The sequence below is a fragment of the Trematomus bernacchii genome, unplaced genomic scaffold (assembly GCF_902827165.1).
Source record: "Trematomus bernacchii unplaced genomic scaffold, fTreBer1.1, whole genome shotgun sequence".
Classification (NCBI taxonomy): domain Eukaryota; kingdom Metazoa; phylum Chordata; class Actinopteri; order Perciformes; family Nototheniidae; genus Trematomus; species Trematomus bernacchii.
This window is the reverse complement of record NW_022987616.1, coordinates 6,294,490-6,310,881: the sequence shown is the minus strand read 5'-3', so window position 1 is coordinate 6,310,881 and position 16,392 is coordinate 6,294,490. Positions and strand designations below refer to the sequence as shown.

Below are 16,392 nucleotides of genomic sequence, written 5' to 3'. Positions count from 1 at the left end.
TTGTGTCCCCGCATTTCAGATGACAGCGTAGTTTACACCATATTTTTGTGTCTGTTTGGCTCCCTTTTGCTAAGTGCCCCGAATGCACCGGTGTGTTATCCATCACCAGCTCCCGGGTGAGTTCAGTGTGTACGTGGGACTGTACCTGCTCTTTTGTGTGTCCATATTTGCCGAGGTGTGAAAAAGAGACAAGAGAAAAGAGGAGGTGGAGGAGGCGTGTGCTGATGCCCTGGAGATGATTTAGAGCGAGACCAGCGAACAGCTCTGAACGCTCTCCCAGTTTATCCTCCCTCCGGAGCAGTCGGTGGCTTTGTGGTGAGCTAAAGAGAAAATAGGATCCACCAGAAAACACTTCAGAGAGAAACAACGGTTTGGTGTTAAATCACGTCTGTCTGTCGCTGCTCTGCTGTGTGAAGCAAGTGAAGGCATAAATCAGGTCGTAAGAGGTTCCATATGCATTTCATTATTTTATTCATGGCTTATTCACACTATAAGATTTAGGAGTTTGTAATTGTTTCACCATGGAATGTAAGGTTTTCATTAACTCATGCACGTACAGAGATGGAAATGTTTGGATATTCATTAAATACACATGTAGAAAGAGGGGCAAACAACCAGGTTTAACTTGGATTTGGATGTGGAATATTTAAAACATTGGACATCATTAAGGCCCCGGCTCCACGAGGACGAAAACTGGTTGAATCCGCATATTTCTCATGCGTATAGCCCTCTAAGCTCGACGACGCCGTAAGGGAAACGTAGAAACAGACCCCGCAAACGACAACGGGTCCAAAGGTGGATAGATCTGGGAACGGAGCGCTCTGGGGGGTCCAACGGGGCCGTGGAGTCGCCTATACGGTCATTCGTTTTCATAGCCCCGCCTCTCCCCCGCAGGGTTGCTATCGTGCTCCAGTCGCTACTGACCATGCTACAGTTCTTTGTGCAACATCTACAGGAGCTCCTCCTTGAATTCAGATTATTTATCTTTATCTCGATATGGACATAAACGCGAGTGAAGTCTAATCTGACAGGACGGAGACACGCAGCTCCTGCCGCTGTGATGCAGCGGGAGCAAAACACACACTTCAAGTCAGATCATCACCCTTAGCTATTTTAATTACCTCTCAAACTACCTAAACTAGTTATAAATATGTTTATTTTTACTGTCGGGTCACTCATTACAGGATCAGCTGCTGCATGAGACAGACACTGACGCTGTGAGAAGAGAGGAAAAAGAGACAGGCTCCGTGTATTTGATGATTATATATCATTATATCGTCGTTATTCATTTGTTTTAAAGCTCAATAAATAACAATGAAGACCTTTGACCGGCACTTTTATAATTTTGTCCGGAAGATTTAAACTTTAACACACGCTGACCGGCGAAAAACTCTGCCCGGTTCTGTCGGCCCCCACCGCGGAGAATACACAGAAGTGCAGCCATGACAACCATTCTTCTTCGCTGCTTTTGTGGAGGAAGTTACAGCGCCACGTACAGGTTCGGCATATGTACTGCAGCTTTTCCAGCGTTTGGATGTAAACGGAGCCGTCTCGTGGAGCTTGACACAATCCGGTGTATATTGCGTGGGGACGGAAGGTTTTTTGCGGTTGCATTTGCGTTACTCCGATGCGTTTTGCCGTATTTGTCCTCGTGGAGCCGGGGCCTAAGATCCTGCATTCGTCTTCATCATCAGTTATGATTGGGTCTCTGCTTATACACTCCTTTTGCCATATTTTGCGTGTCAAAAAAGGTCGAGGAATAAGATGGAAACCTTGTATAATTTAAAATATTCAATAATTTGTTTTGTAAGTGTTTCATTCTGAGGGCACAGTCTTGAGCACATTTGTTTGACCTCGAGGAAACACACATTGGTGGAGCTTTTGTTTTTTTACTTGAAATATCCGCAGGGCATCTTCAATATTAAACTACAACCGGGGTTTTAAAACATGCTGCGAATCAGTAAAATATGAATGCAGCGTGAGTGGTGAGGAAAATGATAACATTGTTACACATTTTCTTGTTCTTTGAAACAGCATTACAAATCGCTCGTTTATGAGATGCATGCCGGGACTTTGTTTTCTGAGCATGCACGCGTGTTGTGTGTGAAGACATGAGAGGTCGTGTGCAGAGGGAGGGGGGGTCAGCAAAAGATCACTGCACTCCTGTCAGACAAGAGTGTGTGTGTGTGTGTGTGTGTGTGTGTGTGTGTGTGTGTGTGTGTGTGTGTGTGTGTGTGTGTGTGTGTGTGTGTGTGTGTGTGTGTGTGTGTGTGTGTGTGTGTGTGTGTGTGTGTGTGTGTGTGTGTGTGTGTACTTGTGTGTACTTGTGTGTACTTGTGTGAGTTGTATGTAGACGCCCACATATGTACAATACCAGTGTTGGAAGAAGTATTCGGATCCTTTAGTTAAGTAAAAGTACAAATACCACAATGTAACAATACTGTATTTACATTTCCTGCATTTGAAATGTTACCTAAGTAAAAGTAAGTTAAATGAACTAATACAAAATATCTCAAACACACAGACTTAAAAAATAAACGTCAAAATGCTAAAACACAAACTGGCCAGATTAATCAACTAATCTGTATTTTTATAAAACGTTGGCTAGTTTAATTTGGAAAACAATAGAATATGTTGTATACTTTTCAGATTTCTAATGTAACAAGTAACTAAAAATATACAAATAAATATGTAAGCGTACATTATTACCCTTTGAATTGTTGTGTAGTTGAAGTATAGACTTGCATGAAAAGTACTACTCAAGTAGAGCACAAGTACGTCATAATTGCACCTAATTACAGTACTTGAGTAAATGTACTTTTCCACCACGGCCCTCTCTGACCAGCTGTAAACACATCAATCCTCTCATGTTCTCCTATGCGCACATTATATAATATTTTCCCTAAGTAAAACATTTTATAAGAGCGATTTAAAAAGACAAAAATGATGTCTCGGCTTCTGAAGGAAAATGACTCACTCTCAGCTGTCAGGGAGACGAGCAGACAAAGAGAAGTGACATGTAAAACGACACGTTGACTGCAAAAGAGCAAAACTGACGTGCGAAGCGTCAAGTGGAGAGGGAAAGAATAAAGAGAGGCAACTGTTGCTGGCTGTCAGCGCTGCGTGACAGGTGTTTCACATTACTGAGGCACATACTCCTGCCTCTGCATTCGCACACTGGACTTTAAGTGTTCTCCACAAAAGGCCCCAAGGTTACAGAGCCTATTCATGCACGCTAAAGGCAGAGTAAACTTTCCTTTCAAGGAGAAAATGAAATGAAACGAGCACACACTCTCAGCATTAGGGTTTCAGGAGCAGAGAGGTGACTTATGTTGAAGCCCTCAGCCACTCAGAGGGGGGGCGTTCAGACTTCAGAGAGAGCAAATGTTCCCTCTTTCGTTCCTTCATTCTTTGCTCACTTCAATTTCGTAGTTTTAGCAGCTTGCAGAAGTTTGCATATTTTGCTTCCCACAACAAACAAGGTGTTAACAGTTGTTTTTTCTTTTTTGCAACCCCTTAAATCACAATTAATGAACTCTTCCCACCTCAGTTTTTAATGAGCTTTAAAGGCCCTGACACACCAAACTGACACCAAACCCGATTGTTGTGTCGCCTCGCGTCTCTGCGTCTTGGCCATGTGTCGCACTGGAACACACCGCAAAGACTTCAGCCGACGGCCAAGTAGCACGTACGCACTGCGCATGCGTGAGTGGCAATAACTCTCCTTACCAGCAGGCGGCGGTAGTGTGTATTCGTCATTCAAAAGAGGCAACAACCGGAAGACAGACTGCGTGATATATACAAACAACAGATAGCGTGCGTTCCATTTTCACTCTCGTCCATCACAGACTGTTTCACATAACGACTTGTAATCGAAAAACATGTTTAGTGCGGTACTGGAAAAGGAAAAATAACAGCCGTCTGTGTGTGCCTTCTTCACTTCCGTTTCGCTTCTCATGCACTGATTCGCTAAGCTGAACAGCCAATCAAGAGTGATTTCTTTGACGGTGCGAGACACACCAATCTGAGTAGGGCGACAGGACGCTCATCGACGCCCTGACATCTATCGACGGCCGAAATCGGCTCGGTGTGTCAGGGCCTTAAGTCGCAATGTGAAAACAAACATGGATGCTCCAAAGACGGGGTTTTTAGATATTATATTTAGACTTTAACTGATCAATAAGAAGCACCGTTCCTCATTGTGTAGAAAGCCTTTATTGAATATTCCTTACAGTATATTGTGAATGGTGGAGTGATTTTATCGGACTTGTTTTGCTTACAAACATCGTTGCTTATGTGCGTGATGCTGAGTGAACTCTGTCATGGAGGATTGTTCATGCTCCACTGGTTGGACACAAAAGAAAAAGCTTATTTCAAATGTAATAATATAATAATGAGGATCCACAGGTTGAGATGCATAATGCAATCAAAGTAAAATAAAGACAGCTGAGACCCTCATTTACTCCTACAGTCAGGGAGGATTCTTCTTCTGTTGCACACAGCATGAATCACTCTTGGTAATAGCCTCACATGAATGATTACAAAGTAATGATGCAGATGCTGTACACTGCTCATCAATTCACCCCCACATCGAAAAGAAATCACGGACGATTGAGTTGTGAAAACTGCTCTGTTGTTCGTGCAGCGAATGGCTTTTTCTGGGAAGCATGAATCTGCACCAAGCATCAAATAATAATCACACGCAGCGATTTGAGGGGTTTAGTTGTGAATAAAAACATATCAGATTTACAGCAGCTATAAGATTTAATTGACCCACACGGAGTGCTGTGCGGTGCAGCTCTATACATGAAGCAGGCATATATTCACACAAATAGACCCTCAATAAATGCATGCACTCATTGAACTACGGCTGCCATTCATAATTAAATAACACTAATCCACACACACACACACACACACACACACACAGAGGGAAACTCACCCTCAGAGGGGCTACAGTAAATATCGCCAACTGTCGGAGAATATTAGATTTCACCTTGGTATCAGGACTGTTTTATGTTTTAGGAAACTTCTTTCATTTCATTTCCTCTGTGAGTCTCCTCTCTGTGTTTTATGACAAGACTTTTGCTTTCCAACTCGCTGGCCTTTAGGAGCCGTGGAAACCCCTGTATGCACGCACACACACACACACACACACACACACACACACACACACACACACACACACACGTGCAATTATGACGTACTTGTGCTCTACTTGAGTAGTACTTTTCATGCAAGTCTATACTTCAACTACACAACAATTCAAAGGGTATTAATGTACGCTTACATATTTATTTGTATATTTTTAGTTACTTGTTACATTATAAAAACATATTCTATTGTTTTCCAAATTAAACTAGCCAACGTTTTATAAAAATACAGATTAGTTGATTAATCTGGCCAGTTTGTGTTTTAGCATTTTGACGTTTATTTTTTAAGTCTGTGTGTTTGAGATATTTTGTATTAGTTAATTTAACTTACTTTTACTTAGGTAACATTTCAAATGCAGGACATTTAAATGCAGTATTGTTACATTGTGGTATTAGTACTTTTACTTAACTAAAGGATCCGAATACTTCTTCCAACACTGGTATTGTACATATGTGGGTGTCTACATACAACTCACACAAGTACACACACACACACACACACACACACACACACACACACACACACACACACACACACACACACACACACACACACACACACACACACACACACACACACACACATACACTCTAGGTGTTTGAGGTAATACAGTGCCGTGTCTGATTTATGCACCGGGTGGCAGAGGTGTGAAAACACTTTTTACCCCCGATCTGTCACACCTTTCTTTGCACCTCTCTCCGTCGTTTCCTTTCTGTAGAAGAGTGAGTAATAGCTATAGCTAGCTATACTGTAATTCAGTGCTTTGATGGAAACTAAGTGTAAATACATCCTTGTTTAAGATGAGACGATACGGATAAAAAACATCATTTCTCACACACTTGTTTGTTTGTGTGTTGTGTTTGGGCTCCTTGAGACACATGTCCAATGACTACAGTAAAACAGGCCTCCTTGATAATAGCTCTTGCACATTTACACCAATGTTTAGTAAGAAAATGAGCAAATAATGAAATAAATGTTGCTTTTTTAAAGAAAATATCCACGTTTTGACCCTATCCTTGTGTTTTGTCCCCACTTTAACCCACATGTGTCTCTTCCTGTCCTCAGGTGTGTCTCTCCCATGCTCTTGGCCCCTGAGGCCTGAGGAGAAGTGAGCCAAGCCCAGCCCCCCATGGGACGCCCTGTTACCCAGCATGCACTGCTCCTGCTGCAGTGCATGTTGGTCCTGCGGCCCGGAGGCGTGGCCAGTAGGAGAGGACCGGTGCTGCTGCCCGAATCCCCCTGTCACAAGACGGAGCACCCCCTCGTCCCACACTCGGGTACACACACACACACACACACACACACACACACACACACACACACACACACACACACACACACACACACACACACACACACACACACACACACGCACACACACACACACACACACACACACATAATTTCACGTCGTTTGATGAGAAGGATTAAACATAGTGTTGCGTGCTTTAACCTAAGAAGCCTAACATACTTTGAGAAATAACCTTTCTTACCTCTATTGCCTGGAACATGTCGTTTTAACCTCAGTCTTTTAGCATTTTGTAGTCTTCAAGTGCACATTCTAGGCACAACTCTTATTTGATATGATCCAGCTGGAAACATTAAAGTCAGCCTGTATTTAAGTGCAGCTGATAGCCTTTTATTCCTTCCCCTGAGACACAAAGCAGACACAACCTTCCTCGCATGCCTTTACTACAGCATCAGATTTCACCGTCCTTACCCCTCTATCGTACATTGCTATTGAACAACTAAACTGTAATGAAATGAAGTGAAACTTAGTCGAAGGAGAGGGTCAATAGAGATCAATGGCGGTTCTGTCTGCTCTGTGCGTAGCAGCCAGATGTCATTGAGCTGTTTTCAGTCCAGCAGAGTTTCAGTCAGATAATCACATGAGGTTCAGTCTGGGGTGAAATGCAACTGAAGACCAAGGTCAGTGCGTGTCTAAAGATCCACGACATGTATTCAGTAACTCCACCGTGCACGGACAGCAGGTCGAAAACAGTCTGTGGCGGGACGATTTACGGTGACGTTGTAGTCTTTTCATAACAACACATATGGTGGTGACAAACGTACAGTAACTCATGTAAGCTATATTAAGCAGTTTCCTTCGTAAGCCTTCGTAAGCTTAGAGCAAAAAGCGAACTAAGAACGCTACGATAAATACTGTACAATCATCAAATAAAGTCAACATTTCAGGTGTTTCTTGAGCAGTTCAACATGTGATATGCACACTACAGTAGTAGATACGTAGGCTTATCAAGTTATGCATATATTGCATTCATTATTGTGTATTAACTCAGACAGTCATACTACTTATTTTGTTTCATGCCAATAAACACAAGTGGGCAGGAGGGTGAGGGTGACAGTCGTTTAGTTTCTTTTTTATATTACCCACTTGATAATGAAGCAATGTATTTTTCACAGTTTTCCACATGTATAAAGTAGGGCTGTGCGATTATGGCAAAAATCATAATCACGATTATTTTGGTCAATAATTGATATCACGATTATTAAAAACGATTATCCATTTACTTTGAAAACATCCATATATTGAAAAAAAATGTTTGAACAGTATGTTTTTAACAGTTGATTACCCTGAACTTTAAGTATAATTCAACTGAAAAACCAAAAAAAAAAAAAAAAAAACATTTTTTTTTTTTTTTTAATAAAAATAATAATCGTTTTATTTCGATTACATTGTTTTCGTAATCGTTGCAAGCCAAAATCGTAATCGAGATTAAAATACGATTAATTGCACAGCCCTAGTATAAAGTGTGAAACAACACAGTCTAGATGCCCTTTAAGTAGGCAATGTACAGAAAGTTGTAGTTTCCCCACGACAGTTTCTCCTCTGTCTCATTATAACGACGTCTCCCAGTGTCATTTCAGTCCTGGCGAAATCTCCTTCACTTCTTTTGTTAACCCTATGACGCCTTCCGCTGAGAAGATGTTAGGAAAATTCAAAAGACCTGATTTTATTTTACGCAGCCCAGAACTCTACAACCCTCAATCTCCGTCTTTCTGAGCAGCCTTCATCACTTCATTGTTAGCTGAGGCCATTTGTGTGCAATGATGATGACTAACTGAATGAGAGGTATTGGGTCTCTCCAATGTACCGTAATGGCCCATTAATGCTCCTGTGGCCTTACGCTTTTGCACAAATATACTGTAGGTGCATTAATCAAAAGGGACGACATCTCCGATCCTTATCAGACATGGTTCACGACACAAAGTACCGCAGTGGAGAAGATAACAGATTTTTTAGAGACTTATTATATGATAGTAGATTTTGTCTTGTAAAAGCTAGAGAGTCTGTTTACCCAGCCTACACTTCAAACTTCTCTTCTGGTTAGAGGCACTACGCTCACACATCTGCATCCAAACTATTAAAAGGTGGAATTAGTGCTCGTAAAATTAAATCGCACCGATGCAGAAACGTTACCCAGAATGCATGTACATTTCATTGCCTTGTTAATGCTGCTGGACCCTCAAGGTTCACCCAAAGTTTCCGAGCTGTTCACACACCAGCTTCGTCTGCCTGGTTTTATGGTCATGTGGCGACAGAAAGCATAACAAGTTCCCCTTTAAAAAGCAGCTTTATAATGATGCTTTGTTTACTGCCTTCCCCAATCTTACTCACGCTCACCTTGTGGAAGTATCGCACCTTTTCCGAGCAGCTGCTAACTCCCATGGTCTCATGACTGTCTCTCACATCTATATTTATGTTTTAATGACTTTCCTTTCATGGCGTGATCATAGTCTGTGTGCGGTTCAAACACATCTCATTGTTCTGACTCGTACAGTAGCCACAGACCAAATTACAGCCTTTTTTGCAATGAAAAAGTTATGAGTCAGTGCAGAATCCATATGCACGCATACACAGGGACGAGGAACCTTTCTTTAAACCTGTGATTATTCTCTTCTGTGTGCCATTGTGCTCTGTGTAATGTACTGTAATCCCTGGTTGTTGAAAATGTGCAGCGCTGCCATGGCTGCTCTTCAGTGGAGCTGGGAGGACTACAAACACATTAAATATACCCTGCGGAGCACTTTACACCCCCACTCGGCACAGGAGAGCCTTATACTCTTGGACATACATTTAGAGATGTGGCTGCAGCATTACAGAGAGAATATGGCTTTGACTTGCACTTAAATAGTTTGACATTTTGGTAAATACTCTTTTTTACTAAAATGTCTGATGCATAGAAGTCTATCGTAGCGACGACCAATGATAATGGCTATTTAATTAGCGGATAACATTCAACATTTTACAAAGACGACGTCTTTTTTCTCTTTTTCAGTGTATACGATGAAAACGACTCCTCCCGAGGTGAATAGGATAAAAAAAAAATGTAACTTACGGCCCGTCCACACAGCAGCGTTAAAAAAATATTGGCGGTGGGCGTATCTGAAGCTTGGGGATTTTTTGCGAGCAAGGCACCAACAACCAATCACATGAATCTCCCGCCCCCGACATACGAAGCAAAAAAGCCCGAAGTAAACTGGATATAAACTCCCCAAACAGGCGAAAACCTACCACTGTCTCTGCCACCTCCCTCCATGCCTGGCTCCTCCGGTTTATATCCCGGTAGGTAAATAGGGACTGGTCATAAAGCACCGGGTGATTCCCTACCGCTAATTTCTCCTCCATGTTTTGGAATATGAGGAAATGACCTGCGGTATGTCTCTCCCAGCATACACGCCGTTTGATTGGCTAGCCCTTGAACTGTCAGATTTGCATACACGGGATTTGATTGGCTGACGCTTCCACCTCAGCTTCAAAAGTTGAACATTGCTCAACTTTGAATCCTGAAAATCCTGAAAATCTCCGCTCTGCTTCCCACAATGCAGTTCGGCGAAAAGTGAGGCAAAGTGACGTCACCCCATTCAAAGTGAATGGGCAGAAGCGTTTCAAGATTTTTTAACGCTGCTGTGTGGACGGGCCGTTACAGTGTCTTACTAACATTGAGAGAGAAAATCTGAAAGATAATGTTTAAAAAAAAGCAAAAAGTCATCATGTCATGCTAGCGTTTGGTGAATTGAATCCAAAAATCTTAATTTATTTAATGCAAAATCACATCTTTACCCATCAATTTTCATAAGAATTAGTAAATGAGATGTCGTGTGTAAAAGAGTGAGTTTTGATGCATCTACGTATTAGTGTAAAGGCATTATTGTTTTGCTAATCTTCTATTGAATGAGCTGTTGGAAGAACAATAACATGACCTTGGAGTTAAGGCCATTGAGGCATTCATTTTTTATAATTTTCTGGCATTTCAGAAGTTACAACGTCTATCAACAAATAGGAAAAACATGAATACACTGCAGTTGGATGAATGTATTCAAGCATGAGATAGAAAACCAGTCTTTTTGTATTCAAGGCTGAGGTGCCAGTAGGTGAAAGGAAATAAAGAAGCGATATTCTGCAGCTTCTCCATTGTTCATGTTCACAATGCTCACACTTCAAGCTAGCCTGGTAACATAAATAGTACTTTTGAGCACAAAGAGCCAGGGTCAAGGTTTGTCCGTGTTCCAGAGACAGTGGATCTTTCTCTGTGTGATTGTGGTTGTTGAAGGGCGTTTCTCACATGGCTTTGACCCCGGTGGGATGGTGGTTTTCTGACTTGGCACAACACTTGGCCGACAGATCTGCTACTGTGGTGCGAGGATGCTAACGTCTAAAGACCACTCTCGGTTTGAGAAATGTAGGGTTTGAGAAAGAAAGTGAAGCCTATAGCTCAGCAGCTACGTCCCTAATGTTTATACAGAATATACACTCAGGTCTGAATATAGCTTCAGGAGGGGGCCAATGTAAATGTGGCTTTTATAGAATCATTTAAAGAGGGGTGTTGAATGGCTTTATTCCATTTTTAGTACAGGAAGGTCAGACTTTTGCACCAAAGACAAATACTGTAGGCCAGGGGTGTCAAACTCAAATACACAGTGGGCCAAAATTAAAAAATGGGTACTAGTCGAGGGCCAGACTGGTTCAATGTTTATTGCAAAACGTATTGAAATGAACTTATTGCACATATTAAACCTGGAACTAACAAAGCTTAAATTATTGCCTATAAAAACAACATTAAACATTAAATAATCAGTTGATTAACTATTAAATAGTTAATTTCTGCAGCTTTTCCTCAGTCATTTCTTATGATTACATTTTTCCAACAACAGCTTCAAAAAAACAATTTCCCTCAAAGAACAAACCAAACATGCCCTGTTGTCACAAGAAGAAAAGTGCAGAAGGAAACATCCATGTAAATACTTGGCATCTCATCTTGGGTGCAAGGTCATCAATGTTTGGGCTCAGGATTAAGTGAAGGTGTGCGTGCAATATACCGGCGGGCCAGATCTAATGGTAATGGAAAATTATCCTGCGGGCCGAAATTAAATCCACCAAGGGCCTGATTTGGCCCCCGGGCCTTGAGTTTGACACATGCACTGTCGGCGGTGCTTTTTAATGAGTTATTGTACATCTCTGTGAAGTTAATGATTTCATGTGAGAGTAAATACTTGAATGTAACAAACACAACACAACAAATCTTTAAAATATGTATTTCAAAATTGCAATTGGCGACCTATAGCTCCCAAATCGATGCCACTGATTCTGAGCATTTTGCTATTGTAGCTCAAAGCCCGTGAGAGGTAGTGTATTAATGAAGTGTTGTATTCAGCAACTGTCCCTGAGTGTAGGCTTTTAAAGGTTATAAACGGTGGTGTAAACAAAGCCTTCTGCAGGACATGCCCGGGGCCACGTCTCAGAGGACAGGAACTGCTTTACAGCCTCAGAACGAGCTCACTTTTATCATCCCTGAACGGCTAGCACGTCGTTAGAGAGGCGAGTGAAGGCAGGGAAATAAACAAATGGCTTCATAGCATTCATAAAGACAACAGGCTTTAATTGGTCATTTGGGGTGATTCTTTTTTAAATTGAAAGCCCTCCAAGGTTTTTAATACTTAAAAACATTTAGCCGGCTCTATTCGTGTCTGAGGTCAGCGATGTTCCTGCCATGTTTTATGTTAATGGTTTCCAGTGGAATGAAGAGGGGACCTTTCCATATTTTTGGACTTGTTGTCTTAGATTTACGCGCTGCAATAAAAAACCCACAAGACATTTCCTTACAAATATATTTTTATCTCTTTTTTTTAAGTGGCCCGAAGACATCTCCCGCTCCCTCTATAACCGAATGACTGCTAACACATGAGATTAAAAATATTTTATTACACACTTATTTGTGGTTTCACGGTGGTTTGTTTTGCATGAATCACTCGATGTCCCGCGGCCACAGCACACACGGCCACAGACGTTTTGAGGTTGCAGGACTTTTAGCTGTAAAACATGCTTGTTTTTCCAGCTTTAAATAACATAATTGGAGGGGAAACCTTCAAACACAAGGACTCGTCTTACTTCGCCTTTTACTTTGGAGTGTTTGCTTTCATTTCAACCTGCTTCCTTGCATCAACTTCACCAAATAGTTGCCATTCTTTTGCCTCCAGTACCACATTTAGGGCTGCTGAGTTGGCTGCCACCACTCACAGTCAAACCATTCATGATCCAGAAGTGCTTCCACATGTGGCGGCCATTGTGGAGTTCTCACTTTGAGCGCTGGCAGAAAGAAGAACGGCCTCTGATGCCGGGTGTAAATATTTATATACGCTGTCATTTTGTCTTTGTGTCAGAGGCAGGAATAACAAACGGGATGTGAGTGATGGGCTGTTTCTATTTTGAGGAGGAGGGAAACAGGGGTTAAGGGGATAAGATGGGACCGAGAAACAGGGGGAGGTGTGTGTGTGAGTGTGTGTGTTCGTTGATTTAAATATTGGCTCAGAGCCCCGGCTGCTGTCTGAGTTTTCCTCCCATTCTGTGTGTGTGTGTGTGTGTGCACGTGTGTGTGTGTGATTACGCCTGCGTCTCATCAGCAGCCAATCCCCTGATTCAGGCAGCTGCTGTACACGCATGGCTGTGATGTGATTACATTATCACATTTAAAGCCACGCTGATAGGGAACCCATGCTACATGCAAAGCAGGACATTTAGGAAAGGGAGGTTTTTTTTTTTTAAGGATAGATATATTAGCTCGGGGCTGTCCTACTGTTTCATTTTGACAGGATTAACGGAAGGGTTGGTTTTAAGGGATCTTAAAAACATCCCTGGGTGCTTCTGAAGTTAACTTTGTTCAACCAAGACAAAAACAGGTTGATTCGCACCTATTTTTTATGTAATTAGCTGATTAAAAGGGCGTTATCATTGGTGATCGCTAATTTACTTCTGCGTGCTGTTCGACCCAAGATAGTTAACACCGAGTTGATCCTGATGGTATGGCCAACGATGAGTGTGTGTGAGTTTTAGCTTCCTGAATGTGTGTCGTTTTACCACTTGTGTGTCACACAGGCTAATCTGAGGCTTTGTAATATGTTGTTAAACTCATTTAGGTTATGGAAATACAACGACCTGGTTAGGTAAAGTAATAGATAGGTTTGGATTGAAAGGTTGTGTGTTTTTTGTCCCATCTATCACCCCTTACCTTTGCCTTTTAAATAGAGTTTCTTTCTCTTTAGACTGCGAAACCTTATTTCCGTCAACACTCCTGTCATAAGTCGCTGTTTTTATTACCTTCTTTCTGTGATAAATCGTGTGAATAAATAACTGATAACGCACCCTTAATCCACTGATGTGTTGTTGAAGGAAAAATTATAATGCCAAGATGGCAAAATGAGTGAAAAATGAATTAAAGAAAGAAGAAATTGAAAATGATAATAGAAATTGTGATGATAAATAAGATAAAAAAATAATAGTATGATAACAATAATTACGACAACAAATATAAAAATGCAAAAACTATTAAAACAACAGACAACGCTATTTCTTGCACCAACACCATGCTTCTAAAAAACGAATTAAATCATAGTAATAAGTCTCTCTCTGTGGTGAAGCTAACCCAGTCTCCTTCTGTGTGTTTTCTAATCCAAGTGTGCCACTGCCTCTGACCCCCAGAGACGACTCCCTATATTAAGCTCCAGCCTTGGAAGGGGCCCTCGCTGGTTATGAATGTTTATGAATGGTCCTTGGCCCCGTCACAAAGGGCCATACATCCTCTCAGTGCTGTTATGTTCAATTAGAACCTTAACCCCCCTTTTCCACACTCCAACAAATATCCTCTCTTCTCTGTTTCTGTCTCGCACACACACACACACACGCTCACACACACTCCATCACCCTGTTAGCGAGCCTCCCCTGGTGAGTCAGGGAGATTTATGGAGGAGGCGCTGGGTTCGTGAAGCGGCGTCTCCCCCCGGGGGGTGTCACTGCTCCATTTGTATTCCAGTGGATCCTCTCCGTGAAAAACAAGCCCGAGTGGAGCCTAAAGATTGGCACATCCCAAACTTTGTGTCTCCCTACCGAATACGCCGAGCTGCAGCCATTAAGCAAAAGTGAAACCTTTGGGGTGGAGTGTTTTCGTGATCTCACAAATATTTATTTCACACCTGCTAATGAAAATGTATTATCGCAGTGAAACATGGCGTCAGAAGAAGTGAGATTCTCTCCTCCTGTCACTGGAGATTTGAGGAGAAAGGGCTCTTTGCATACAGTGGTTTCTCGCAGCAGATGATGTTTTGTTCGGAGGTCCCTCTACGTGAGCTGGCAGATGCTCTTTGGAAGCTCCTGGTTTTCTTATTCTGTTTGTGTTGGTTTTGAAATCCCACGTCTGGCTCCGAATCCAAAGGACCTGCTTTTGATGCAGTCGAGGGAGAGCGTGCGTTCATTTGAAGCGCTGTGTGACAGGTGTGCCTGTGGAAGCATGTAATGTGTCGCGGAGAGAGGATACTAAAGCTGTCCTCTCCCTCTGTTCCCACCCTGATGGAAAAGCTCCCTGGTAAATTAAGAAAGTCCCTTTGAAATTATTAGTCTGGAAATAACTCACAATGTAGTGATGGATGATTTTAAATCACTGTGGCAACCACAGCTAGAAACTCTGCAGGGGTTCTGGCGCTTTACTCAAAATAGTCATTTCTGGAGGAAAGGTCCGATATTTGTCGAATTTCTGGTAGGTAGTTCTATTTTATTGTCCAAAAAATGATTCTTACAATCCCCAAATGTGTAGCCACTAAATAAAATACATAGTTTAACATTTCCGTCAACTATAGTCTCAAAGCTTACGCAATGTTTTGGCCCCTTGTTCTCCAGATTCTGCCAGACATCCCTAGCGATGGATAGTCCTGAGTTTTCCTTGCAATGCAGGCAATGGAGTCTAAGGCCAAATAAAAGCATTTGAGGAAAATAGGGAATTATTAATGCTTTTTCAGATTGGTTTGCTTATACGGCCCATGCTGCCCATCTTCTTACTATCATATGCTGGATCTGCAACAGACAAATCTGAGTTTCTCCAGAAAAATTCACCACTTTAAATCTGGTGTTTACCAAAGATGTGCTTCGGAGGATGTGCAAGGTTTCTTGGAAATAAGTCATTCAATATGAAAAGAGAAAATTGACCAATTAGTTGACTAATAGAGTAAGAGCGCCAGCCCTGAAAAAATATTGAATACTGAAAGACTTCCAGAACAAGCACATTGCATTCCTCGAACGGTATCTCGCTCAGAGATTTCGGAGATTAGATCAGACTCCACTACAGCAGATAGATTTGTGACAGCTTAGGAGATAGTAAGGGGTAGAAAATGAAAGAATCAATCATTTATTCTCAGACTTCAGAGATAAACAGAACTCATTTCATAGTCTCTGCTTGAGCTGTGTTACCATTATTATAAAGCTCAAGTGAGTGTGATGTTATGTTAAATGTTTGTTTGTTTGTAAGTTTTGCAGCTCCAGACATTTTCTTTGATAGTGAAGGTTCAGTACTTATTTATTTACAAGTTATACGGGCTTCAGTTTGAGCATGTGAACACATCACCATAAAGACATAAAGACAGATTGCCTGCACTGAACCTATCGGGTAACGGGCGTTAGACTGGCCGTCCTCATCGCTCCACAGCCACTATTCGATTGGTCAGGGGTTAAAGGGTTGGGCGCCATGAGAAGAGGCATGTGGAGGATAAGATGTCCGTGTCTGTCTGGGATATCTCTTTCTCTCTCCCGCCTCATGTGTGTTTATATCCACCCGTACCAAGGTCAATTTCCATAAAAAGTCTAGTGTACATTTTCATGAAAGCTGTTAATCAACATTCCTCAGTTTTTTTAGACTCACTTATAAAAGGTGTAAGATGAAGTCTCACTTCTGT

The 16,392-nt window shown here is 41.8% G+C and overlaps 1 protein-coding gene across 1 annotated transcript in view; it reads left to right on the top strand.

The window, feature by feature from the left end:
- The window catches only part of sema5a (sema domain, seven thrombospondin repeats (type 1 and type 1-like), transmembrane domain (TM) and short cytoplasmic domain, (semaphorin) 5A), a 151,765-nt gene that overhangs the window by 31,847 nt on the left and 103,526 nt on the right, over positions 1-16,392 (top strand). Inside the window, 1 exon segment of the mRNA XM_034132482.1 lies at positions 6,220-6,431. Within this exon segment, the coding sequence (XP_033988373.1) occupies positions 6,284-6,431 (148 nt within the window). The 5' untranslated portion in view covers positions 6,220-6,283.